This window comes from Somniosus microcephalus, chromosome 6 (assembly GCF_052327205.1).
Source record: "Somniosus microcephalus isolate GS21.2 chromosome 6, FLI_Smic_1.0, whole genome shotgun sequence".
Classification (NCBI taxonomy): Eukaryota; Metazoa; Chordata; class Chondrichthyes; order Squaliformes; family Somniosidae; genus Somniosus; species Somniosus microcephalus.
In genome coordinates, this window is record NC_140992.1 from 234,088,722 (window position 1) to 234,114,089 (window position 25,368).

General features: G+C 40.4%; 1 protein-coding gene and 1 long non-coding RNA gene across 7 annotated transcripts in view; one reads left to right on the top strand and one right to left on the bottom strand.

Moving 5' to 3' along the window:
* The window catches only part of tshz3b (teashirt zinc finger homeobox 3b), an 84,539-nt gene extending 80,050 nt beyond the window's left edge, over nucleotides 1-4,489 (bottom strand). The window contains exons 1-2 of one of the 2 annotated variants that reach the window (XM_085991564.1): nucleotides 4,250-4,489; nucleotides 3,522-3,658 (exon numbers count right to left, since the gene is read on the bottom strand). In XM_085991564.1, coding sequence (XP_085847690.1) covers nucleotides 3,522-3,561 — 40 coding nt within the window. In that variant the 5' untranslated portion in view covers nucleotides 3,562-3,658; nucleotides 4,250-4,489. Of the gene's footprint in view, nucleotides 1-3,521; nucleotides 3,952-4,249 lie in introns of those variants that run through there. The other variant, XR_015078827.1, reaches the window with a different exon arrangement.
* Nucleotides 3,960-25,368, top strand: part of LOC147116529 (uncharacterized) — a 172,047-nt gene continuing 150,638 nt past the window's right edge. Inside the window, exons 1-3 of one of the 5 annotated variants that reach the window (XR_015078832.1) lie at nucleotides 3,960-4,811; nucleotides 5,035-5,136; nucleotides 6,207-6,277. This is a non-coding gene — a long non-coding RNA (uncharacterized LOC147116529). Of the gene's footprint in view, nucleotides 4,812-5,034; nucleotides 6,970-25,368 lie in introns of those variants that run through there. The other 4 variants (XR_015078831.1, XR_015078830.1, XR_015078828.1 and 1 more) reach the window with 4 other exon arrangements.

A 25,368-nucleotide genomic window follows, 5' to 3' on the forward strand; every position in this document is an offset into this window, starting at 1 on the left:
CTAGGGTTCCACTCTTCTGGCGGGCATGGTTATCAGTGCAGAGAGCTGCCCCGCTGTGACTGTATTATAAGTGGGGCCACCTCTGACCATACGCAGCAATACCCATGGTTAAGAAATGATGTGGGTCTTAACCTGGGGCTACTGCCATATCTGGAAGCCAGTTTCAGGTTTCTTAACTAACCAACTTATTTCATAATTACTTCTTACTTTAACACAGATGGCAGCTAAAAATAGATGCCAACAGCTAAGATTAAATGAGTTTTGCTTTCTTGGTCACAGGCTGGATAATAAAGAGGAGCAGTGCTTTGCAATGGACAACAAACACCCCCATATTATAAGATAAACTGACTTAGTTATGCTTCCCCCTTCCCGAACAGCTGCTGCGGGTGATGAAACCAGATATTCATAATTGATAACATGTGCCCTGACAATACAGATTAATAATTCATAATTACATATACAAAAAGAAGTTAGCTATTCAAAGCATTCTTTAAGTATTGCACCTTTACTTAACAGAGCAAACAGTTTAGGGTGTGTGGGGCTCGATACTTTGTATGTAACACATTAATCAATGAACCTTTTCTGAACTCTGAATTTGAAATAACAGAATTGATGGATTGACGGATGTGTACCTTCATGCTTTTTCCTCAGTCTTAGGCCAGCCCTAACAATCCTATGAGCCACATTGTTGCAAAATGAACCAGTCTCATCCTGCTAACTCACCCTGGCTTCACTGCATTCCCATAACCCTGCAGCAGTCACAATTCATTCTAATCACTTTACAAAACAATCTTTAGCAAAAGAAAAATGCAGACTTGTGAGCCAATTTAAGAAATAACTGCTGATACATCAGTTATTGACTATTTCACTCCTGCTCATGATAGTGCTCAAGGCAAAACTGGGAACAAAATGACAGCATCAACTGTATGCAATAAACTGTTGCCCAGGAGAGCACTGAAGCCTTAATTGACAGCTGTCAAGCTAATGGAGGCAATGCCAGTTGATTCTGGAAAATTCTGTTTACTGGTTAAATATTTCAAAGAAACTTTCAGGCAGTCTTATGGTTATGCTTTTTTTCCTCCTTTTCTCTTTGTTGTTCATTCCTTGCAAAAGCTGAGAACGGCCATAACTAATCATTCTGTCAGTTGGCTGCTAGGGAGAATCTCCATCCAACAGAGCAATGTGTGGCAGGTTTGCAGGCAAATAATACTGCAACAGTCGACCACAAGTACCTCTGTAGGTACTCTACCTCTCGCTGCTTCCTTCATGTTTGGGATGATGGCAATAACAACTAAACAGATTATCTTAATCCAATGAGTACAGTACTGCTTTCTGCTTCACATAGTTTATCTCTATGATTGATACACTTATCTTTGCAAAGATCATTTTGAATCTAAACAGGATAACACTGTTGACACACAGATTTTAAACTTTTTACAGCACGGCGGGAAAAATGGAAAGTAAATGTATCACCTGCTTCAATTATTTTCTTTTTTCTCACACACTTGCTACTACTTTTTTAAATCCAGTTGAAATCCTGTTTATTTTTACATTTATCTGCTTGTGATACTAGAATAAAAATGTTTCTGCCTACAGCTGATGTGAGGCAACTAGAAAATTTTCTCATTCAAATATGCGGTTAACATCGCTTTTTATTTCCTTAGAAAGTGTATTATGCTGTACATATATACAGCACTGTTACCTTTGATCGCTGTTGATTTCTCTCCTACTGAGCTCATAAACTAAATCAATCTTTTTACAGATTCTTGATTCTTGCCGACAGTTTTAGTTTTCTCTATTAGACAATTCACAATGTGCTGTCACAATGCAGCAAGACATAAAGAATTTGTGCACCTGTCTGTTATGTCTGCAAAACCTCCATTGCTGGGGGTTGTTCATTGTTGTTGCTATTCTACCAGAGACCATTAAAAGGCCCTAGTTCCTGTGACATGATTATCCAGGTACCAAAGCCCATTTGTCACCTGCAGCACAAAATTGAGTTAATGCACAACTAAAGGCAACTAGGACTGTGTAATATCAACTTGATTACATCAAACTAGCTGCAAACCTAATTCTGCTGTATGACAGTGCGTGGAGCTTGTCATCTCCAATCATTAAACCTGTCAGGAATCCATCAGGTTTACAGCTAATTAGGTGAACACTAATGAAGCTGGCAAAACAACTTTTCTTTTTTTACGGCTGAGCGGACCTTTCAGTTTGGGAAATCTTGTGTATACTCAATTCGCTCAAGGTTGCTGGGGACTGATTTCCCGAAGTTACCATCACAGCACATCAGCCGACATCTTTTTTTTGTGTGTGTGCTACTTCCATCACTACAGAGCAATCAATTTGTCATCACTCTTTGTATACCACAAAGCAGTCATGAACCTTATAACTTGCAGCTGTGAGGGCCAAGAGAAAAAAAAATTACAGGAAGTTGCTGTGCCTCTAACAAAACAGAAAAAAAATCATGCACAGCTCACTAATTTGTCTTCATCTACCCAAGCAGCAGAAATATTCCTTTTTTCCTCTTTTTAAATAAGTGGTCTTTCAGTCATCAACACCCCCTTCCCCATATCCATTAGGCAAAGGCATTTTGATAAAGTATGCCAAAGCCTGTGTATGGGAAAGAATGAAAGCACTCACTCTGCCAACTTCTGATTGACCATTAAGCTATTGATGAATGTGCCTGTCAGGAGAGAGACAATTAAATCAAATATGAAACAAAGTCGTTTTGACGGGTCATTTTGATAGAACAGTCCTATTCTTCCATCTCTTAGAAGACATGCATTTAAGTTTTTGTCAACATCTTTTTCCCCCTCTCTTAAAAAAAATCTTGTCCAATCTCCTGTTTTTTTAAAAGGAAAAAAAGAAGTGAAGTGGTTTGACAGCTAGATGACAGGGCAGGTGTTACGTCATGGGCATGTGCGTTGCCATGGTGAGTGATTTATTGATGTTTATCGGGAATGAATAGATCAAAGCACGCCAGATGACAGGCAATCAATCACGCATCAAATCAAGGATGGCAATTGTCTATAAAAACCAGTTCCATTCCACAACCCCCATTGTTGATCGTGGAGCTTCCTAGTTTTTCTATCCAACACACACAGAGGCAGAGGGGGGGGGGGAAACTTAACTGGACTTGAAATTATATATATATATATATATATAAATAAACACACACATCTATATATAAAATAAATAAAGCGCATTACAAAGTACACACAGGAAAAGCCTCACAAGCCCTGTCAGTCAGAGCGGGCTGAGTGTCAGCTGACAAACACTCTTTGTTATTTTTGTTTTGTTTTATTTGGAGAGAAAAAAGCTCTGATCATCCGAGATGGAGGCGGGGGGGGAGTGACACAAGTTAAACCAAAGAATGAAGGAGGATTTTTTTTCTCTCTCCATGATACCAAGATTATTATTTCCTTAAAAAGCAAATGATCCCGTTCCTCCCCTCCCCTCCTCACCTCTCACCCACCCCACACTCACTCTCCCCCCCCTCACACACAGTCTCGTACCTGCTGAGCGCCTGGGCGCTTGCTGCTTCCTTCTCGGCATGCTGGCCGGAGTTAGCCCGACAGATCCCCAACTCCTTCCAAGGTGGCTGCGCGGCGGCCGGGCGGCGTTTTCATGCAAACAGCAACGGGGCTTCGGGCTGGCGGATCGGGCAGAAAGAGAGAGTCAGAGCAGGGCAGGGGGGAGAGGGAGGGAGGGAGAGGGAGAGGGGGAGCAGAGACACGCACACTCACTCACTCAGCGCCACAGCTCTCGCTCTCTCTCTCTCTCTCTCTCTACAACACATCGCCTCGGCTCCTCGCAGCCACTCACTGCGAGCTGCAACAGGCAAGCTTAAAAGAAAACGAGATCATCGCGTCACCCAAAAGTCGGCATTCTTTAACTGTCAACTTCCAAATAAAACAAAAAACAACACACACACAACTCGTCAGCACCCCGGCCACCCACTCCCCCAAATACATCACAAGCACATGCTTTTTAAAAAGAAATAGCAAATATCAACAATCCATCCCAAGTAACGTTAGATATTTTCAAATCGCACACTTTTTTATATATCTTAGAAGTTCTTTTCTTGAGGGGGGTGAAAAATGAAAAGCAAAATGATGAAGTAACTTAGATTTTACACTCCCCCATTTTAGTGCCATCCTGCTCTTCTGCATCTAGTCCCTCGTTCTCTTGAAACTAATTGTTTAAAAAGTGCTCAAACAACCGGCAAATTGAGTCTACTCACAATCGCTGATCCGTTGTGTGATGTGTGTGGCTCTTTCGGGGAGAGATAGCCTGCGATTTGGGGCTGGAGATTCCCACCTTCCTGCCGCCTCCCTGACTGGAGAATCCGGCGGCACCTCGGGCTGATTCGGAGCTCGCCAAATCTTCAAGCCCGAAGGACTCTGAAGCGGGTTTCTCGGGGAAATCCGCCAGCTTTCTGATAATCAGATTGTCCACTGGTAGATCTTTTTGCCTAAATGCCTTTCAGGAACCTCCATTTAGACAGGGATCGATTGGGTTGGAGCTCGATTGCGCGGCCCTTACGGAAATGAACATCAGAAGAAGGGGACGGACTCGAACTGTGTTCAAGTGCTTTGGAGAACATGGATCAGCGAATGCCAAACAGTTTCTTGGCTGCCAATTGCACTTTTTTCTTTCTTGGCAGATAGGTATTTAATGACAGCCAGAGCAGATCAGGGGCGATCTTTCTGTCCCAAACGCGTTTTTAAAGATGTCAGGCAACCAGTAGCAAATTCTTAGAGGAGTTGAGCGGGAGGAGATAAGGGCAGATCTGACTATTGACGGTAAGATCAGAAATCGCCAGTCTTCCCCATTCTTTTAAGCCCTGGAATCATTCCAAATGTCTGAAAATTGGGCAGATTTAAATATCCTGCGTCATAACTTCATGCGCGCCGTGTCGAGTTTATTTCTAATCTCTGGCTTTCTCTTCCCCCCACCCCCAAGTTACTGCACCGAAATCCGCTTCACTTTCAGCTGGTGGCGATGGCTAAGTTGTCTCTTTTTCAGCTTGTCACAGGATGAACATTGCAAGTCGCCGAGTCCCGGGAAGTGTGGGTGCTCCTGGAAATGACGAATTGTTTGACGAGAGAGAGGGGGGAAAAAAAAGTGGTGAGTTGTCAAATTCTGCTTCTCCTGCCAAATTTGGTCAGCTTCATCTCATCGCCAGTCGCAGGGGCTCTCCGTTCAGTCCGATCTGATGCGAGAAGGAGCGATCCGACCGGCAAAAGAGGCTACCTGCATCCTACCCGGCTTGCCTTTGGGGCTGACTAAGTGACTTTCACGGAATCGAGATGGTTTTAGCCCAATCTAGACGTGCACATTCCGTTAGATCCGCCCTAACATCTGTCCGTCTAACCATTGGCGCATCCATCAGTGTCACGCTGTGTGCACACTCCAACAACGACACCAGAGCACATCAGGCACGATCTCTCAGTGTTAGACACAACACAACACAATACAGTACAACACAACACAATAATACAGCAACCACAAAACAGCCTCGCAGTCACTGCCGCCCGATTACAAGCAACTTCATCAGCGATTTCACCCAGTTACTGGCGTTCACAGACACCGTGTTAGGATAGAAAAGAGACAACTTTTCAGTTCCAACCACCATTCAAAATTACACCACAGACAGCCCCATCCTTTAGTTGGCCCTCGTCGCCATCAAGCATGTTATATCAATCCTGATTTGTTATTTAAGTCTGATTCTTCATTTAGCAACTCGATTAAAAACAATAACATATCCCTGCTCAGGAGATAATGGCAACATTTTAACAGAGCGACTGAGGACGTACAGTATTTGGGATGCATTTCAGTTTGGGAGTACCGTTGGAACAGAGACGGTGTGCAGGTTTATTTATTGAGGTTTATATTCGTATCCCATCCAGAACAACGAATGGTGACCTCAGATTTTAAAATGTAGTCCTTTCGGTGGCATTCCAGACCATTCGAAGTTGTTGAGTTTTTGATGTTGCTAATGGGTAAACTGATAAACTCAAATCATTTCAGTAACAGTAATTCTGTGGGAACTCTATTCGTACTTAAATACAGTTTGGCTCCAACTTGGACAGAATTAATTGCAGAACTTTAGCACAAACTATATTTGTTAATTTATGTTCTAATCAATCTCTTTATTTTACCCCCTTTTGCATCGCTTTCAATGGCATGGAACGCAGGCATTTATTTACCGGGACAAAACTCTCAGATTCAAACACACCTGCCTGTTAAAACTGGACCTCTTAGAAACGTGAGTGTGTGTTTCGCAGAGCGCCCCTCCCCAAAAATGGCTAAAATACTTTATATAAATCATAAATGATGGCGCCGATAAATCACTGTTCTGTTCCAATGTGCATACTTAATGAACATCTTGTAAAATTATAAAACATGGGTTGAATTCTCTCGATTTCCGTAGTTTTCGCCCCCTGCAATATCCAGAACCACGACAGCGGATCGCAAAGTTCATAAAATTTTTGTTAAAGTTGACCAACTTGTTTATTTATATATATTGTAAACAATATAGCGCCAACTATTCCTAATTATTTTGATAACAGACTTCGTTTTTTAATTTGGATTTGTTGTTGTATTGCAGTTATTCCAGCTTCATGCATTAAAACAGTTTGCTACAGACGGTAAATACATAAAATTGCGCATTGCATATCTGTACATTGGAATCATTTATAATGACACTTTTAATTACCTATTTACTGGAGCGTTTTGATGCATACGAATTAACAATCACCCCAACACCAAGTAATCGATATAGATTACATGCCCAAATTCGATAAACAGTGTTCCAGTGGGTTTTTCTCCCTTTTTGGTAAAATACAATCTGCCTTCTGGCGTTCAATAAAACCCTCCATGTACTAAAATGTACTGTTATATTCGGCACTAAAAATTGATTTTACTGTATGGGATATTAAAATGAACTTTTAAATTATTCCTGCAACGTTTCCGCCGCGCGAAATTGACTCGGCGTTGTTGGCTGTGCCTCTGTAGAATTCATACTTAAATATTTCTAACTATTGGAATAAATAGCGCCTGGCGAGGTATCAAAGTACTAGTTCCTGTAACAGTCAAATGTCCTGGGGCAGAGGGTATAAGGGGGATGGGGGCGGGGCGGGGTGCTCTGGAGCCCTTCTGTTGAAGTCCTTTGCCCTGCCTGGACTCAGATGAGTGATAGTTGTGGGTTTTATATCTTTCCACTCGTGATTGTAATCATTTGGGCGGGTTCTATGCAGTTTCTGGAGTCCTAACAATAAATCTAGCAGGCAGACATTCCTTGCAAAGCAGCTTTTGTGCTCGAACCGGGCGAGAGGCTCACAGTTTGATGTTGTGTGTACTGGACAGAGATTTTAGTTTGCTGAAAGTCGCTCTTATTTGAGCTGATGCCTTGCAGACGATCTGACACATATCTGATCAGTTCATTTTGAGCTTTTTATTTTGCTGTGTGCCACGTTTCCGTGTTCTACGAAGACTGGTGTCTTTTCTGCTTGCTGGCTATATTTATACGGCATCCGGTAAATACATGCTCAGATCATATCCTGTTACACATCTTATTAGCAGGTCATTAGCCAAGCCCGGGGTAAAGGAATTTCATTTTAGTCAAAGTGAATGCAAACACGTCAAGGCAATAAACAGCACAGTGGATTGAAGTCTGTGTTGACTGTCGCGATTTGAAATGTACAGTGAAAGCCGCGTCTTGGATTCTTTAAAAAAAAAGTCTGCGTGGCGACCAGAGAATGTAGAATTACAGTTTAACACATTAAACTAATCCCTAAGGAATCTTCAGGGCCCTAATGCACATCGTTTTAGTCAGGTGAGGGATCGGATCTGAGCTCAAAGTCACGTTAATCAAAACAAACGAGTAAAATTAAAGGCTTAGTGGGCCGCCTTTTCAAAGTTATAAAGTCATCTCTCTGCTCCTAACTAAAAAAAAAATGCCACCTAGAACGCCGAGAGCTGCATTGCAGAACTAAGAATTAAACACAAATCACACTAAAGAGAAGAATGGATTTTCAGATCATTTCTGGCCAAAGAACATCTTGCACCTTAACTCCAAGGCGCAAGATACAAATGCACACTGGTCCTACATCTCCCTCTGACTACTCTTAATTGATGTATCAAAGGCTGGATTTTTAATTTGTATTAGTTACTTATTTATTGCATTCTGGACAGCTGATTGTGGCAGGGCGGGTTGGGAAGCTTTACACCAGAGTTCTGGCTTTATTGCTCCATAAATGAAGCGCACCTCACACTCGCTCATGATGCAGCGATGAACCCGAGGATGACATTGCTAAATTGCTCCATTGCCAAAAGAAAATATTATAAATGTTGCTGTCTGCCTTCTCCAATCAGACGCATTTTTGCCAGAGCAGATAATATCATTTTCTGCAAAGAGCCCACAAAGAATCCCGGTTTTTCTTTACATTTTAAATAATCCTTTTGATGATACGATGCAACACCCAACAAGGATGGTAACGAACTATAAGACGGTATGTTGACATGAATATTTATTTAAACAATAAAAGTGCTCGATTCATAAAGCAGCTCCCCTGACAAATTGCCTTTGGTCTCAAAACAATATACTAAGATTTATTACAATTTTAGACTTTCTGTTAAGCCAAGTGTTAGTTTGCAGTAACATTTTAAGCGAGTGATTTTCATTCCGAAATGCGTTAAGGTGCTGCTGGTAAACTCTGCAGTCAAAACATCCTTTGCAGAGAAGGTTTTTCGAAAGGGACTCGACCCGCGCACATTCTATTTACTTTCTGTGGGCTAAATATTTTCACTTCTTTCTGAGGATATATATTTTTCGTCATCACTTAGCTATATTCCCAGCGCAAATACACTTGTTTGTGTTCAAAATGGAAAGTCGATTTCCAATGAAGTGGAACAAATTCAATTTAGCATCTCAGTACTTTCCCCCCCCCCCCGAAAAAAATGTAATTAAAACTCTTCCAGAAAGTTTACACACACATGGGCCATATTTTCGCGCACCAGCTTTGCTAAATAAGTCTTGGTGTTAAGTCATTTTATTGCAAACCATTTTTGACTTAATAGGAATGAACTTTTCTTGCAAACATCGGGAGTTGTCTGGGGAGCACCAGTTGACTTTAACATAGTTTCTTTAAAATACTTTCCATTTCATTTAATCATTCTTAAAATTCTCTGCAGTCTTAAATGCTTTTGCTTTATTGTATAGCAAACTGGCCAGTGAATATTCTCCACCTATCTGAATTTCTATTCTAGTTTCTATCTGAAAGCTGGGAGCAGCATCAGCAGGGCTGCAATCACAGCTTCCCAGTGAACTGCAAACCTCCCACAATAGACTGAAAAGCCTGTGACAACATCCTAAAAAACTTAGCTGAAAAATATCCAAAGGAATTTATCCTCATCACAGCAATATAAAAATGATCTGAACCTGGGACCACAATGAGGCACCATATTGATTCTCATCACTGTTAGTGATAAAAACATTTATTGTGATAGTTGTCTCAGCAGTCAGCAGTTAACCTTCCTAACACTCATCTCACCTGCTGTTGAATTATCAACCTACAGCTTACAATTTGAGCAGGTGCTGCTGTAGAGCATTAGTTGCTTCATTTATACACAAAAGGAACTTAATGTTCAAGTTAACATGTAATTTATCTTTGTGATCACAAGAACTCATTCTAGTACAGTTTTAGTGAGTGATAGTCAAACGGCACTGAGTGCACAAGGGGAAAGTACAAACCTTCTGACTGATCATCGGCATTATCTTTGTAATGAAAGTGGCCCAATGTGACACAAGACTGTAATACAGGGCCACAAACCACAACATTTCTATAGCGCCTTTTTCATTGTAAAATGTCTCAAGTACAGAAGCGTAATCAGACCAAAAATTGACATCAGGACAGGTGACCAAAAGCTTGATCAAAGAGGTAGGTTTTAAGGGGTGTCTTAAAGGAGGAGAGAGAGGTGGAGAGACAGAAAGATTTAGGAAACAAACTTAGCCGTGTCCTGTAGCAATCCCATTCACCTCACTGCTTCACAGATCTGCTGGGACCCACGCACCATTGCAAACGCTCACGTTAAAATAATTCTTTAAGTCTTGGTGAAATCAACACTTTCATCGTATGAACGGGACAGATGGTAGGTATCAGTATGACACCATTTCCTCATACCAGCGAGAATTTATCAGCAGAAAGAGTAAAATTGTTTAGAATCTTATTTTATAGGTACACATATTTACAATCCCATAAATTTCTGCCATTGTGTATTTATTTTCAAAGAGTGAGACATATTAAATAGATGACATCCTAAAGCCACAATGAAAGAGTCTGACTCTAGCATGTAACATCATGAAGACCGGTGTGTGTTAAGCAGTAAGCTTACTGTTTGTAGGGGGAGATGCAGGAGATTTTGCACTGGCATCTATGAGCTGGCTGCATCTCTTCTAGTCTCCTGGTTAGCAAAGATCAGCTATCTATAATGACACCAAACCCAGGTCATTGTCATCAAATAGCACTTTATAATGCTTAACATTCTATTCTGGAGGGCAGAGACTGCAGATTGTCTATTGGAGAGTATTGTTTGTGAGGTCACACTCTACGATTCAGAACTAATGTTAAGAACAGAATTTTAGAAATAATATAGTTGTGCTGAGGTACATATGATGACTCCTATAAGGTGAATTCTGCACCCTCCCCCCCCCCCCCCACAAAAAATGTTTAACAATTTCCTGCTTCCACATCAAAGTATTTTAGGGAAATGGGAAAATTTTAATTGTCTACTAAAATATGGCATGCTCAATTTTCACCATGCAAGAGAGTCCTTACATATTAAAATTGTGTAATCGTTTCCCAAACTAAAAATGTCATCTACACTGCACCAGACATTATAGTATTACAATTAACAAGATAATCAACAACTCTGCTACAACTTCATATAACTGAATGCAGATTCAGTCATCTGTATCTATATTATAAACTATTGAGTTATATTATTGCTTTATTACATAACACCTTTGTATAAGTGACATTAATTATTAGATACAACCAACACACAGTCCAAGTCCAAATAGCTTACATTTCTTTTTGCTTCCCAAAGTGAGTTTTGCATCTAATATTTCTAAAATAATAAATATTTTGCTACAAGATACACCAATGCACTAGACTTCTTCAGTATGCTAAAGGATGTCTGAACACTTTGGGAACCAATAATCATTCTTCATTAATCCAACTAATTTTGCCACAGTGAAATTATCATTGTAAAGGTTATTGGATTAAAAGTATTGTTATGTTATTGCAGTTAATAACAATTACATATTTTTATTCTCAGACATTTGAATCCAATATTGCTGCTGTATGAATAATAAAGATTGAATTAATGAGTTGTATTCAAAATGTGGTTAGTTGGGTGATAGATTGTTCCTTGTTTTGTGATTGATGTAACTGCGGATCTTGCAGACAATGATGTTGGAGCAGCATTATGATCATTGGTGGTTGGTAGGGAGAGTATGGGCAAACTAGAATATATGTGTAATTGAGATCTTAATACAGAACAAAAAGCTATTCTAACCCTTTGCACAGAGTGCATTCTGTTTCCCGTATTCACTACAGTGACTATATGCTGATGTTTAGCTAAAATATAGTTTCTTTTTTTGCCTAGTAGAAACTTGAACACCAGATTGAGGCAGTGAAATACTGATTTTTTGTTATTATTAATGAGTTTGCATGGCAGTGGTGGTGGTGAGGGGCAGAGGATTCGTTTGTAGGAGGAGTCAGTAGGTTTCTATAATTTCCAGGATCTGGACAATGATGGAGAATGTTGATGAAACACTGGTAGGGCGATTTTGATAACAACACATGCTGCTAGTGTCTCAAGAAGCACACCCTAGCAAGAGTAACTCTATTTGACCAAATTGTAGTTTTCAACCAATCAGAGTGCTGTATTTCAAACAGTATGATTGAATAAGAATTAATAACTTCAAATGATTCACACTTGTGTCCAGTACTGGAGTGCGGCTGTACAGAATTACATTATTTTGCATGCTGTCTCTCCAGTTTAAGGAAGGTAGATGGGCGTAAAACCTTTGGCCTTGCTAGGAGAGTTACTTTTTTCCCACTAAACATGTTTCATGCCAGTGGATTGTTTCCTTTCAGTAAGGGTTAAATGTTAATTCTTCAAACTGACATGTAAAATAAATTATGAGAATTATTATATTATGTCAATTCAAATTAGGCCATGATGTATGCATATAAACCACCCCAGATGAATGTAGAGTTAGATATACATATGGAGTAATTCATTTGCTTTTGCATTTTACTTGTGTTTTGATGTGAGCTAAATGGTGTAGACAAGAACGGCAGGAATGAGAGGAGAAAAGAATATTGTCTTTGTAATGATTGTTTCAAAAGAAAAAAACTGTTTCATATCTCAGGTGCTGCAGTTGATTGCCTCGTGGACATGTTAAAGAACACTGTGTCTCCGAGGACACATAGAATGGAACACTGTCCCTAGAGATTCAAATTTTGGCTGCTGTTGTGTTTTCTATTTGCTTCTGGGTCATTTCAGTTGCAGGTAGGTGACTTTGTTGGTTTTAGGCAGTAATCATTTAGTTGCTTGGCCATAATGGTATTTGATGCATTGGCAGAGGAGCATCACAAATTATTAAATTCCCTGCTGATGAGACACATTACAGTGGAATTATGCAAAACCTTTATAAAATGGTTGAGATGCCTAGTGCCCACAGTGCCATTAATTGTATTAGTGTTTCTATGCCTGCGCCAACAGTCAGTGAGGATGCTTGTGTGAACTGCAAAAGCTACCATTTTATAACTTGCCAAGTAGTCTTTGACACCAGGGGTAAACTGTTGAGCATTGGTGCTAATTGGTCCAAGTATATATATGGCTTCTTCAGAGGAACAGCGTATAATAAAGGGATGACAGTGCAGGGATCCAAATTGTAAAGACTGAGTTTACATGATTTTATTTTATGTATTTTTCAGTAGTCCTTGTTAAAATATGATTGAAATTGAAATTAAGCTAATCAGTAAAAATTTTCACGCAAGTCAGTTAAAATTGGCGAGATTTGAGTCTTTGTTTGGTTGGTAAGTGGCAAAGAGCTGATTCTTTGACCAAAAGCGCAGATTCACTATCATTTTGTTGGCCCTAAGGATACAATAGTTTTGACTATCCCATGACCTAGTGCTATGAACCTAGTTTGCAGAAGCAGTTATAATCCAGTCTGTTAAGTACGGTGATACAGCAATGTATAAATATTTAGGCACAATCAAATCACCTAAAGCAAGTATTGGATGATGCCTTATCTTATATATTGATAGACAATGTTGTGTAGCAAAAATGTCTTACCTAATTTGTACAAAAATACTTTCCACATACCCCTCTTTTGTACCTATCTTTAAGCATTTTAACTCCACTTTACATTAGCTGTAACTGTGAAAGACAAATGCTGTATTATTTTCCTGAATGAATCAACATGAAAGCATAAATGTAAATTACAATTAAATATTCACTGCACTACTGAATTTCAATTCCAGTCACATTTTTGCCAGAACTAAAGAAGAACACTTATAAAATATCAAGTTCATCCACCTGTTACATTGTAGCATTGTCCAGCTCAAGTGGACAAATCTGCATGGCATTCTGTGCATGTCTATACAGTATGTCCTAGCACTGCATTGGATTTAGCAGTGGGAAACAACATAGATCCAGGCATGCCAGGAAAAGTGAGAATAATCCTGATGCACAAGTAGACTGAGAAACAGACTGAGATTACATCTTATTACAGTAACAACTGCTTCAGCAATCCACAGTTAAAGCTCACCACTTCTTATGAACACTAGAATTTCAGAGCTAACCCAGTGGCTTAGTAGGCAAATCCACTGTCAGCATACTACGAATCCATACAGACTGCAAGATCCCAGGTTTGACCTGGAGTGTGCTGAGTTCGCTGCTATCAGCTGGGTTGCATTCGGAGCACGAGAATTGGCCTCAGTGCCCTGGAAACTCAGGGTTGCCAAACCTGATTGTTCTCCAGTAACTCCTACTGGAAAGTGTACATGTGAGGCAGTCAGGTCAGGGCAGGATTGAGTTCCGCTGCGATGACACCCTGTGATGATGGTGGCATTCACTGTCTAGGCTCAGACATTAAGAATGACTGTTAGTGTCAGGTACTGGAAGGCAGCCTGTCTGTACCTGTGGAACCATAAAGTATGAGTCAGAATCTTTATGAGAGGAGGCGAGAAAATTGGAAGGGGAAAAATAGCTTAGAGTTTACGCAAGACTTCAACTGCCTGCTTCCAGATTACTAGATGTATAATTGACATTATCTCAGGCAGTCTTATTCTGGGTCATGACCTCTTACTAATTAATCACAGAAATACTCTTAAAGGTTATGATTATTTAATGCACGCAATTCTTTACAAATACTGTTACCTTTTTCTTGCCCCATTTGGGAGGCATTCTAGAATTGGGCAGAAATCTTGCTCCGAGCAAAATGGAGAGTTCAGCAGTGTGCCTTTGAATCTGAAAATGGTGTACTCAGAGGAGCATTTTGGGAGTTATAAAATATTCTTCAGGCCTCTGTTCGGTCCTCCTCATACTCAGCATCCAGTACAATGAAAACTGAAGCTAAATATCTTTGAATCTGAACAAAGGACCAATTAAGATAAGGGGGGCAGAAAGGTGTAAATACACGTGTACCTCAAAGCAAAGATTACCCTCAACATTACCAGGACAGTAAAAGGAGCAGACAATATGGATAGCTTAGCCAACATTAAGAAATGAGCACTGAAGTCTCTACCTGGCAACAGGGGAGTACTGTAGTTAACACAGCCAAATCATGGCCTTGTGAGGAATGAATCCGGCAGAATGTTTTCCTAGTGTCACTGAAGAGTGTCTGTTGTTTCAAAGCTAGATGCAGAAATCGTTCTAGAAGATAACCTCCAAATGCGGTAGAATAGAGGAGGCACTCTGGCACCTCCAAATTCATTATTTTTGTATGTTTCATTTTCTTCTGTTTAGGTCTCCCCAGATCGATACAACTTAGTCACTAGCCATTAGGAGGTGACCACAAGTGCTCCAAAATTTTCTCTTCTTTCCTTAGGAAAAGTATCTGACCTCCATTTGACATTTCTCCCACTGGCAAATCTGAAATTAGGAACATACTGTGTGGATAAATGTAGTAACAACCTTGCCTTCTACCTCTCTAGTGTTGCCATGTAACCAGCCACTAGAAGTCTAGAGTGGTTTGCTCGCCAACATTTCTTCATTTCCTCCATGCATGCAAGCACTTGGTTTCCACTCTACCGTCCCCTAATTGCGCAGCTAAGATTGGAAATTTGCCTTGTGGAAACCACTGGGACAAATCCCGATCCAAGCAGTTTTCGACACAACATATTGAAGCTTCAACATGCTACACCACAGTGCCATTCCATCAATCCCCTCTTTATACATACTACTGCCTGACCTTAAAAATTATAACTTACATTCATTAAAAGTCACACAATTAATTTCAGGTAGCCCCATTTTAAAACTATTCAGTTCTGACAGTAAATTATTAATACATTTGGAACTGTGGACCAAATTGTTCTCCTAACAAAGCCAATGAAGACCAGAGGGTCCTAGCCAGAGCAGGCTGTAGTATGTAATAGAAATGAGTATTCAGTTGCATTAGAACATGGATTCAAACCCCTCACAATAAATGGTTGACCCAAATATGACATTTCTCTACTTGCTTATCCTCCCTCTGTAAAAAAATGAAAATTGCTTGGATTTAAGGGATCTACTCATGCTGCTTGAGGAATAGATACTAGGGATGGACAGCACCACAGAAATCAAATTGTGCATTGACACAAAATTTTAAAATTAGGAATTTAAAACTCACTTCACAGGTACTAACCATAGAAGCATACGACATGTTGTAGTTTTTAACTGTCAGTATGTTATTTCAGAATTATAGATGGGGAAATATTAAAATTAATACATTTGTATACTCTTGCAGAAGGAGGTACAGTATATCAGAATTCAACAAAGATTCTTCTTAAGAAATCCAAATCAGTCCCATCTGGATTGGGAAAACACTATAGTGTAGTGCTTAAGTCTAGTGTCTTCAGATGTTTTGTAGGGCAATATAGTTCTATTTGGGCCCTCCCATAAATTAACAGCACCTTTAGAAGAGTGATAGTATTTTTTCAGAAATAAACATTTCTAGAAACCCAATAAAATGAAGTTTTTCTTCAGCCCGTGATCCATCTTCTTACCTAAGAGAAAACAACTATAAATGCTGCAAACTTCAATATGCCTCATCTTATTGTCATCTCATCCCATCCAGTGTCATAGTAGGCAATCTTAATATGTAAATTAGTATGTGAAAAAAAATCACACTTTGAATCTTTAGCAAAGACACTGTGTATACCCAGAGTTAAGGGGTTAATGGATAGTTTTGAAATGACAATAACAATGCTAATTGTAATATTTCTGCTGGGAGAAGCAGCAACTCAAGTTTTGTTAATAATTACAGTCACAAAATCATTAATGGTTGATTAATGAATGATACATTAGATGCAGGGGATATTTAATGACATAAATCAGTATCTTGCCTTTTTTGCAATCCTTTGTTACAAAACCAAAATAACTTGAGTATTTTCATGAGCTACTCTATATACAGTATATAGTGACATAGCTGGATATGCATCACATTTTACTGATGAAAACATAGATTTTTAATAGTCAGCTAATCGTTTACTGCTTTTCCATGTATTCATATATCTGTATTACAAATATTCTTGGTTAGTCAGTACATTTATTAACCAAGTTTGAAGCCTTGCTTTGCTTTCTACACTGCAAATGGTTGTACGTACTGTTTTTATAAGTCTGGGAAATATATGAAAATTTCACTTTATTGTTTATACAGTCTAAAGAGCTTAAAATTCAAACTTGACCATTTCCAGTTGTTAATGTGACACTTTGTCAAAATTTGTTGTTGGTAGGAACACACACACATGTGCACATGTACCGAGAGAGAGACAGAGAGACACACACTACCATCATTATCAGCACAATAATATCTAATTGTAGCATCTAGTTTAAAATACCAAAGCATTGGCTTGTAAAAATATTTAGTCACGTCTTTAATATTCATATTAGAATAACATGGAGCATTCTTTGTACACAATCTTGCCCAATGCTGTGGGAACAGGTGCCAAAATCCACTTCCTGTTGACAGTACAGTACCCAGAATTCATTTTAACTGAGTATTCTCACACACTGGTGTTGCAGCATATTAAAGCATTCTATGGATTGTTGAGCTATTTGCTACTTCCTGCATACAGAGTCTTTCAAGAATTTATGGGTATCCATTCAACTGAGATTTGGAATATGCTGCTTTTAAACACATTTGCTATACTTTAAAATGATTAATAGTCTAACTAACTGTATTAGTATAGTAATTGTGAGTCTGTAAGCCATTTTACAAAATTACAGAGCACAATATTTTAAATATAGCATCAATTATATGTTAAATATATTACAGTAAAACGACATATATTGTTAAAACCCAGAAAATGGAAGGTATTAGTTCCTTATTACTAACTGGTTATTTGTAGAGTCACTTGATGTATACAAGCTTACTCAATGATTTGCCTGTGAGACAAAGGTAGATTAATCATTCTAGTGATCCTTTTTCCCTGAGTAGGTTCTCTTCCATATTATTTTTGGTTATCCCTGTACCAGCATGGGCTCTAGGGTCTGTATTTACAAGGCAAGTGACACACATTTCTGCTGTGTATCAGCCTACATTCACTGAAAATCATAACTGTGGAATGCATAACATTTTAGGAAAATGGGCCCAGTAGAATTTGCACAGCAGAGGACATGGGTTCATGAAGGTAACCTGTTCATTCCACTCTACCCACTTCAGTCCCTGTTAAGTCCACCTGCACAGCTACAGTCTCTGTGGCTTGCAAATGGACTTTCCCATAAAGGGTGGAGCAGTGAATGTGTAAGAAGGTAAACCTCTGGTAAACAAGGGTGAACAATAATTAATCTTCAGTTTTATTAGTGATTCACCTCTGCACAAAATAAGCCTGAAAATCATATCCTGCTTATCTGTACAGCCCTGAAGAGGTTGTAATTCGAATGACTCAAATTGAACCAAATGAATATGATCCCTCAGAATCTTTAATTTGGAACATCCCTATTCAATTTTGGTGGAAAAAAGTAATAAGCACACAGTTTTCTATTCCAACAGAAATTAGTCAGAGATTTGCATCAGAGATTTATAGCAGCTTGGTGCGAATCTCTTGCTTCACAGCCCAGGCCATGGCAAAAGTCAAGTAGCGGGAATTTTTATTCTAAAATACATTAGGAATAAAGGGGTGTTGCAGCATTTGTACCTGGCCATTTTCTACAATGCAGTTGAGAATTTCAACAAATAGGAATTTTCAGCTCTACAATAAACATGGGGGGAGAAATTCGGTTGTTAGTGCCACCGATTAATGCCTAAAGAGGCCGAGAAGTGGGGCACCAGCTAATTTCCGGGCAGGCGCAAGGTGCCTAGCGCCTTGCCCCATATTGAGCATGCATTTAGCGCCGGCGCTAAATCTTAGCGCCCACTCATGGGCGCAGGCTGATTATGATGTCATTTGAGTGTGCAACGCCTTTTGGGCGCCCCGGACCGGAAATTCAGTGGCGCCCCCCTCCGTAGAATAATGACAGCTTACCTGGACCTTACCAAGTCGCTCTCGGGCTGGAGGAGCGTTATTTAAAGGGGACTGGTGTGGTTTAAAAGCGGCAGCCATTTTTGGAGCACAACTTCCTCGAGAGCTACAAAGAGTTGCTGAGCTGCACACTGAGAGCCATTTGACCACTGAGCCAGCGCAGGCAGACGATCTTCAGCCTTCTGACCATCACCTTGCTGTTGGTGAGCCTTGACAACGGGAACCTTCCTGTGGGCACTTATTATGGGGGCTGCATTGGAGGGGAATGTCCTGCTGCTGAATCATCTGGAAAGGGCACTGAGACGCTGGGAGAGGGGGGTGGGCATGGCCAGATGGAGGAGGGCCAACAGACGTCGCCACAGCAGACCTTACGCTGGCAGGGTTTTCCGACAGCAGTTTTCCTACATGAACATGCCAGAGGAGCAGTGTGTCGGAAGGCTGCGATTTAGAAAGGAGGTGGTGACTGAGCTGTGCCAGCTGCTTCAGCCAGATCTGCAGCCTCAGATAAGATGCAGGATATCTCTGTCGGTGGCTGAGAAGATGCCTGCTGGCCTGAACTTCTACGCGAGCGGCTCTTCTCAGGCTGCGCATCAGAGGCTGATCAGAAGTAGCTTATAGGCCCCTATCACGGAATGCTTGCTGCCATTCCAAGAACAGGAATGGAACTGGTCTGATACCCCCAAGCCTGTGAAGGGCAAGATGCATGTAAATAGAAGGCATGGCCATTGTAAATGAAGAAAGTGTTTCATTACACAAAATGTGGTTCCTTCAAACATGAGAAAGCTATGGCAACAGAAAGCAAAACTAATACACTGACACATAATTGCCTCACACACCCGGGAGACTGTCCAAAACATAAATCACATTCCGACCATCTTCCTTGGCCTTGATTCCACTGCGCCAACCAAAGCATCCAATGCCCCATCAGTGAGGTGTTCCGCCCTCTGCCTCACCCTTTCCATGTCTTGCTAGGCTGGTGCGCCACAGGTAGGCTCCCACCGCTTTGAAGGCCTACAAGGCAGTGAGTGTGTCTGGTGATGCCAATTGACCTGCCCCTTTAAGAACTGGCTGGCGCCACTGTGTCTCAGGGAAAGTGATTATTGACAGCACCCTCCCTGTGCCCCGCCGCCGCGCAATTGGGTTTCGCCGCCGGGTTAGCGCCTTAAGAGTAGCGTGCAGCGCCTGATTTAGCGCTGCAATCACCTTTAGGGGCACTGCAGCCCAATATCGCTCTAGGTGGCGCTAAATTGCGCCTGGCGCTAAACTTTGCGCATCGCCAGGACTAGCGCCCCAAACGCGGCTATACCAAATTTCTAGGTCATGATGTCAGAATAATCATGAAGGCAATCAGGTGAATGTGGAGAATTACGGACATAGGAGCAAGACAACTGGGGCACATCATTATTCACTAAGGAAATTGTGAGCATAATTTAATATAAGGAATTATTGCTTCATGCAACACTGTTGCCTTATGGAACAGACCACCACCTAGTGCAGAGAACGAGCACTGGTTCAAACATTAAAAAAGGAAATGAACGGATTTGTGATTCAGTTGTAAAGGGATACTGGCTTGATGCTACCAAAATAAAGAAATGAAAGTGGCCTCCTTTGTGAGTACTAATCAAGAACTGAAGTGATAGGATCATCTGGAGAGGGGGAATGGCCCTCTGGTGTTTTAACATCATGGAGGAAGATTTCCTAAGTGCGTTGTGTAGAAATGGGATTATGATTTTGTTACACATGGCAGACAGAGGAAAACCTCCTTATATCAACTAGGACTCTTTATCATGTTTGACGAATGTTGTGACTATTATTCCACATAAAACAAATTTAAAAAGGAGCTACTTTTAAATGCAAGTTCTTTAATGCAAAGTGTATTCATATAATTTTTTGAAAATGCATTTACATCCTAGATGGTTAAAATACCAGTGAGCTAATCTGAGCTAAAATAAACACCTCACCCCCATTATGTTGGGAAGTCTTTGGTCCCTTCAGATTGGGAACAGGGGGAGATAAAAAGAGGTAGCAACACAGGCAGTAGGTTCAATGAAGGCTGCAAAATGAGTCAGGATTTCAAATATAAAGCTGCGAGGGTAAGCTATGGCAAGGCTCCAAAGTTGTAGCATACAGCAGGATAATTAGGAGTTTAAATCAAGTAAGGTGACCGATAATGTAGGGGAGCATAGTGAGTTCATTTTATTGTATTATTTTGTGAAGAAAAGTTGTGATTGAATTAAGTGAGTCTGATTGTAATGGTTTCTCTGTAGGTTCACTTGCTGTGAAACAAAACAGTTTTATGATTCGTATCTGGCCTTTCCTTACTAAGTGATTTCTCGATTTGGTCTTTGAAGAGTTTGAAGAAAAACATATGTGAAATAAGTGAATGTTCAGTTTATATCGCACAAGTGTGCTATTCACCTCTGGGGTACGCTATTGAATATTTAGATGTTGGGTAGTACGAGGACGCCCCTAAATGTAAGCTGCTCAGATCGATTATGGGGTGACTAGCACTGCTGCACTTTAGAGAACATGTAAGGCAAGACCCTAAACTTGTAACACTATCCATACTGTAGTGAAGCATGTGGATTGCACTGGCTTTGGAACTACTCAGCCAAGGATATTTAGTTAGTATCTTGAACATTTCATGTGGAAAGGGTTATTTCTCATGTGTCTATAGCTGAGAACCCTCCTTTGGAGAACTACAACAAATACTCCAACAAATACTCCCAGTTTCGGACTCCCACTCACATCCATGAAATAGTTGACGCAGGCCATTGGGAAACCCCATGAAGATTAATTTTACATAACTCCTGACCGCTCTGGTACGTCGAGTAGATTTCTGGAGAGGATGTGCTCTTTCTGATGACTTTTTATATCTTCTTTTGTTATTGGTCCAGTTTAATTTTCAGCATTTTCTTTTGTGCTCCATAAACATTCACTTTCACTCCCCCGCAAGTTTGTCACTCTTAACTGGCACGTACCCCAATAATCTGCAGTCAAATAGCTAAACATTCCCCATAATCTGTCATAGCAGGTTATTCTCATTCACTTTATTCTCACATAGTTTAGACACAGAGGAGGAAAGTAAAACCTAAAACACCAGTGTGAGCAATGTTGCCACGCAGGCACCTAAAAAGTGTCCATCATGGCACGGGCTAACCTGTTCACTCTGGTAAATCCTTTGTGATATTTTGGGCTAAAGGTGTGGCCTGTTAGAGTAGCAGAAGAAGCATTTTCTGAACAACAAATGGTATTGTGGAAAATCATGTGCTGCCTTTCTGCCAGCATTAATGCCAGGGTGTGATTACTTTTATTGTCTTACATTAACCCTAATTGATGATGGTAATGAACCCCCCGAATAAAAGTCAGACATATAATACTAGAAATAAGCAGAAAATCTGAAGAGGCAGTCTGAAACTGATCTGAAATGAGACAGGTTGGACTTATTTGAAAAATGTGTTTTGTTCCCAGTTTGGCTTGGGATGAGCTTGTCCCTTTAAAATACTGTAGAGAGAAGGAGCAACATATAGTTTGGCATATATTTGATGGCCTTTTGTTTATTGTGGCATGTGTTAGTGGTGGGAATGACTACAGGGGTAGACTTTTTTTTAAACTCAATGATGGTTTATGCGTTTGAGCCTCTTGTTAAAGCAATTAGTTGATGTGCATCAATTTTCCTTGATGATCTAGGTGGCAATGAGGATTCTGTTTTAGTCTTTGACAGTCTGGTGGTGGTTGTGTATCCATCCCCCAGTGACTTAGTAGTGGTATATGTCCGAGTCCTGATAATCTAATAGAGGCTCATGCTGCTCACCCATTGCACTGCTTTACTGCGTTCAAGCTTCTTGCTCAGGGGATGCACATTTCGGACAAACAGAATCGCTCGTTCAATGTATCCAAATACTGATCTGAATTTATTTCCTTACACTGGGTTGATATTGAATGGCCCGTCATAATTAATATATTGACCCCATATGAGGGACATTGTGATGTTTAACATTTATTTGTCACATACTATTGTGCCCATTCTCCTGAAGACCATTTTTGTAATTTTTTTTTACTGTGAGTTTGGTACTATGACAATTTCTATTTCTTTATATAGAAGTGTGCCAAATATAATTAGAGGCAAAATGACAGGTCTGTGACAGAAGCCACATTGTGTGCTTGCAGTGTTGTGTGGCACAGACTGAGAGCTCAGAGCAGATTTGTCGGCAGAACTCCTCACTCTATTTCTAGCTCAGGGAAGTTGTCACTCCTGACTGTAATGCGTTCTGAGGGGATACCTGTGGTGTCAAAGAAATTTGTACTATGTATTTCCTCTTTAAATTACACAACCTGTCACAGGAACTTATAAAGGCACTATGTGCACCTGAAAACCAGGCACATTTCAAGTACCATTTAACGCCTTCACATAATGGGTTCATTTGTTACACTCCCAGGGTCAGCCTTTAGTAAAATACCAGTTCCTTAAACGATCCAACACTGGCCAAGAACTCACATGTGCAGTAATATACTGTTACACCATTACTACTAAATTTATCTTGAAAAGCTCCAAGTAGTAAGAACTACTGAAATCATTCTTTTGCAGACTTGGCTGTTAAGCTTGAAAGAAAAGGCAATCTTATTTACGGGAGAAAAATAGAATATCACTGTTGTGTATGGAGCTGCATGGCATATTTTAACTTTGTTTTGAAACGTATAATATAAACTGCAAAAATAATGCATAAGTGAAACAACCATGAAAGTAAAGCAGAAAACGCATCATCTGTACAACAAATTATTGAAGAAAATGAAGACATTTACAAGGAATTATATTTCCTAAGCAGTGTGAAAATATAATAATAGGTTATCTTAACTTGATTTGATGCAAGAACTCCTGTGAATAAGGGTTAATCATTGCAGTGGTTTTCAGGAACTTTGTGTTCTCAAGGGAAGTTTTCTGCAGACTACTGTGCATAGTATGGGGTCAGTTGCACTCTCCTGGGGTCAGGCAGGTCATTTGATAATAGCACTTTGAGACTTAGACTCCTGTGAGACACAACTGCCAAGCCCATCTTGATGTCTATTGTGGCTCTATTTCTGTGGGATTACTCTACTGGTTAAAACATGGAGGGCTGTAGTAAATAATTGGATAGATAGTTCAAAGCTGTGATCAGTGGGAGTTTACATGGTAATAGTAGCGCATACTTTGCCAGATCCACATAGCATTTTCACGGGACACTTGTTCTTAGCAGACTGTAAAAGAGAGCAAGATACCAGCACAATTTCAAATTGAGAATGCTGGTGAGAGGTAGCCATTATTCATTCTGCTGCAGGGGCTACGAAGGTATATAAAGCAACCATTCATGAGATTAACCACTTAAAACAGAAATAAAAAAAATACAAATACTCTTCAGTTTAGTTGTGCAGATAAAAGATTGCTGGGTATAATAGTGATGCCTGCTGTTACATGTTTGATTTTATTAATGGCCCTATGTTGAATTTGCTTCCTTTGTCTTTTCTTCCATCCCTTTCTTTTATTTCATGAAATAGTTGAGTTTCACCTGGTGAAGGTCACTGCCTGAGATAATTTGAACAAGATTTAAAACTATAAAAAAAAAATCAATAAATGGTGTTCAAGCTGAGGGTTTTTTTGTGTGTAGGGCAGGATGCCAAGGTTCAGAGGGCAAGTACCGACCTCCTCTCACCCACCCTGCTGCAGGACTAGACACTCCCCAGGTCTCAACTCTCCAGGGACGGTATAATTTCAGTAAAGCTTGATGTAACCCATACATCACTGTCTCCCACACTAGGTGTAAAATTAAACTCTAATGTATAAAGTTAAACCAAAATGAGATAAAAATTGGCAGGAGTGTGAATAGGATTATAGTGGACTAAACGCAAGGTGGGGTATTGCACCTTGTAATTTATACTGTGTGGGCCACCGATGCATCGGTAATACATACCAAAGCACAGTACTACTTATAAATATACAAATTGACTAACAGAACAATGTCAGCTAGATGGAGGTAATATCAGAATAAAACGTCTACAGTTGTTATAAAGAATAATTCTTAATTGTACATAAAGAAAAATTTAATAGACCCAATCTTCTTTAACTCTTACTTAACCAGTTATGCTAATTTTAAGCATTTAGGGGGAAAAATTCAGTATCGACCATTTTGGGGTGCCAACATTGCCTGGGCGCTAACATGACTGTGAAATTCAGTTTTAGTGCCCCAAGAGGGAGGTGGAGTGCTAATTCAAGCACTCCACTTCTTTCTTAGAGCACTGGACCACGTAGCGCTGCCGCATGGTAGGGCTCCTCCCCTCATTAAAGGGGAGGGCCCAAGCCCACAACTCTGCAGGGCCCTACCTGGACCACCGGGGAGCAGGGTACTGTGCCAGCAGCCTGGCACACAAGAGGAGTGCCGGGCTGCCAGATCGTGGCACGGACCCTGCGGTCAAAGACGCAACGGGCCGCGACAAGTAAGTTGGCCAATTTTTTTTTCCCCCACCCGCCACCTCCCCTTTAGTTAGCGAGCCTCCGTTCCCACCCCTTGAATCGGTTGCTGTCATCACCCGGCACAGGTTCAGGGTGCGTGGGCCAATTTTGCAGGCGGGGCGAAAACAAGGC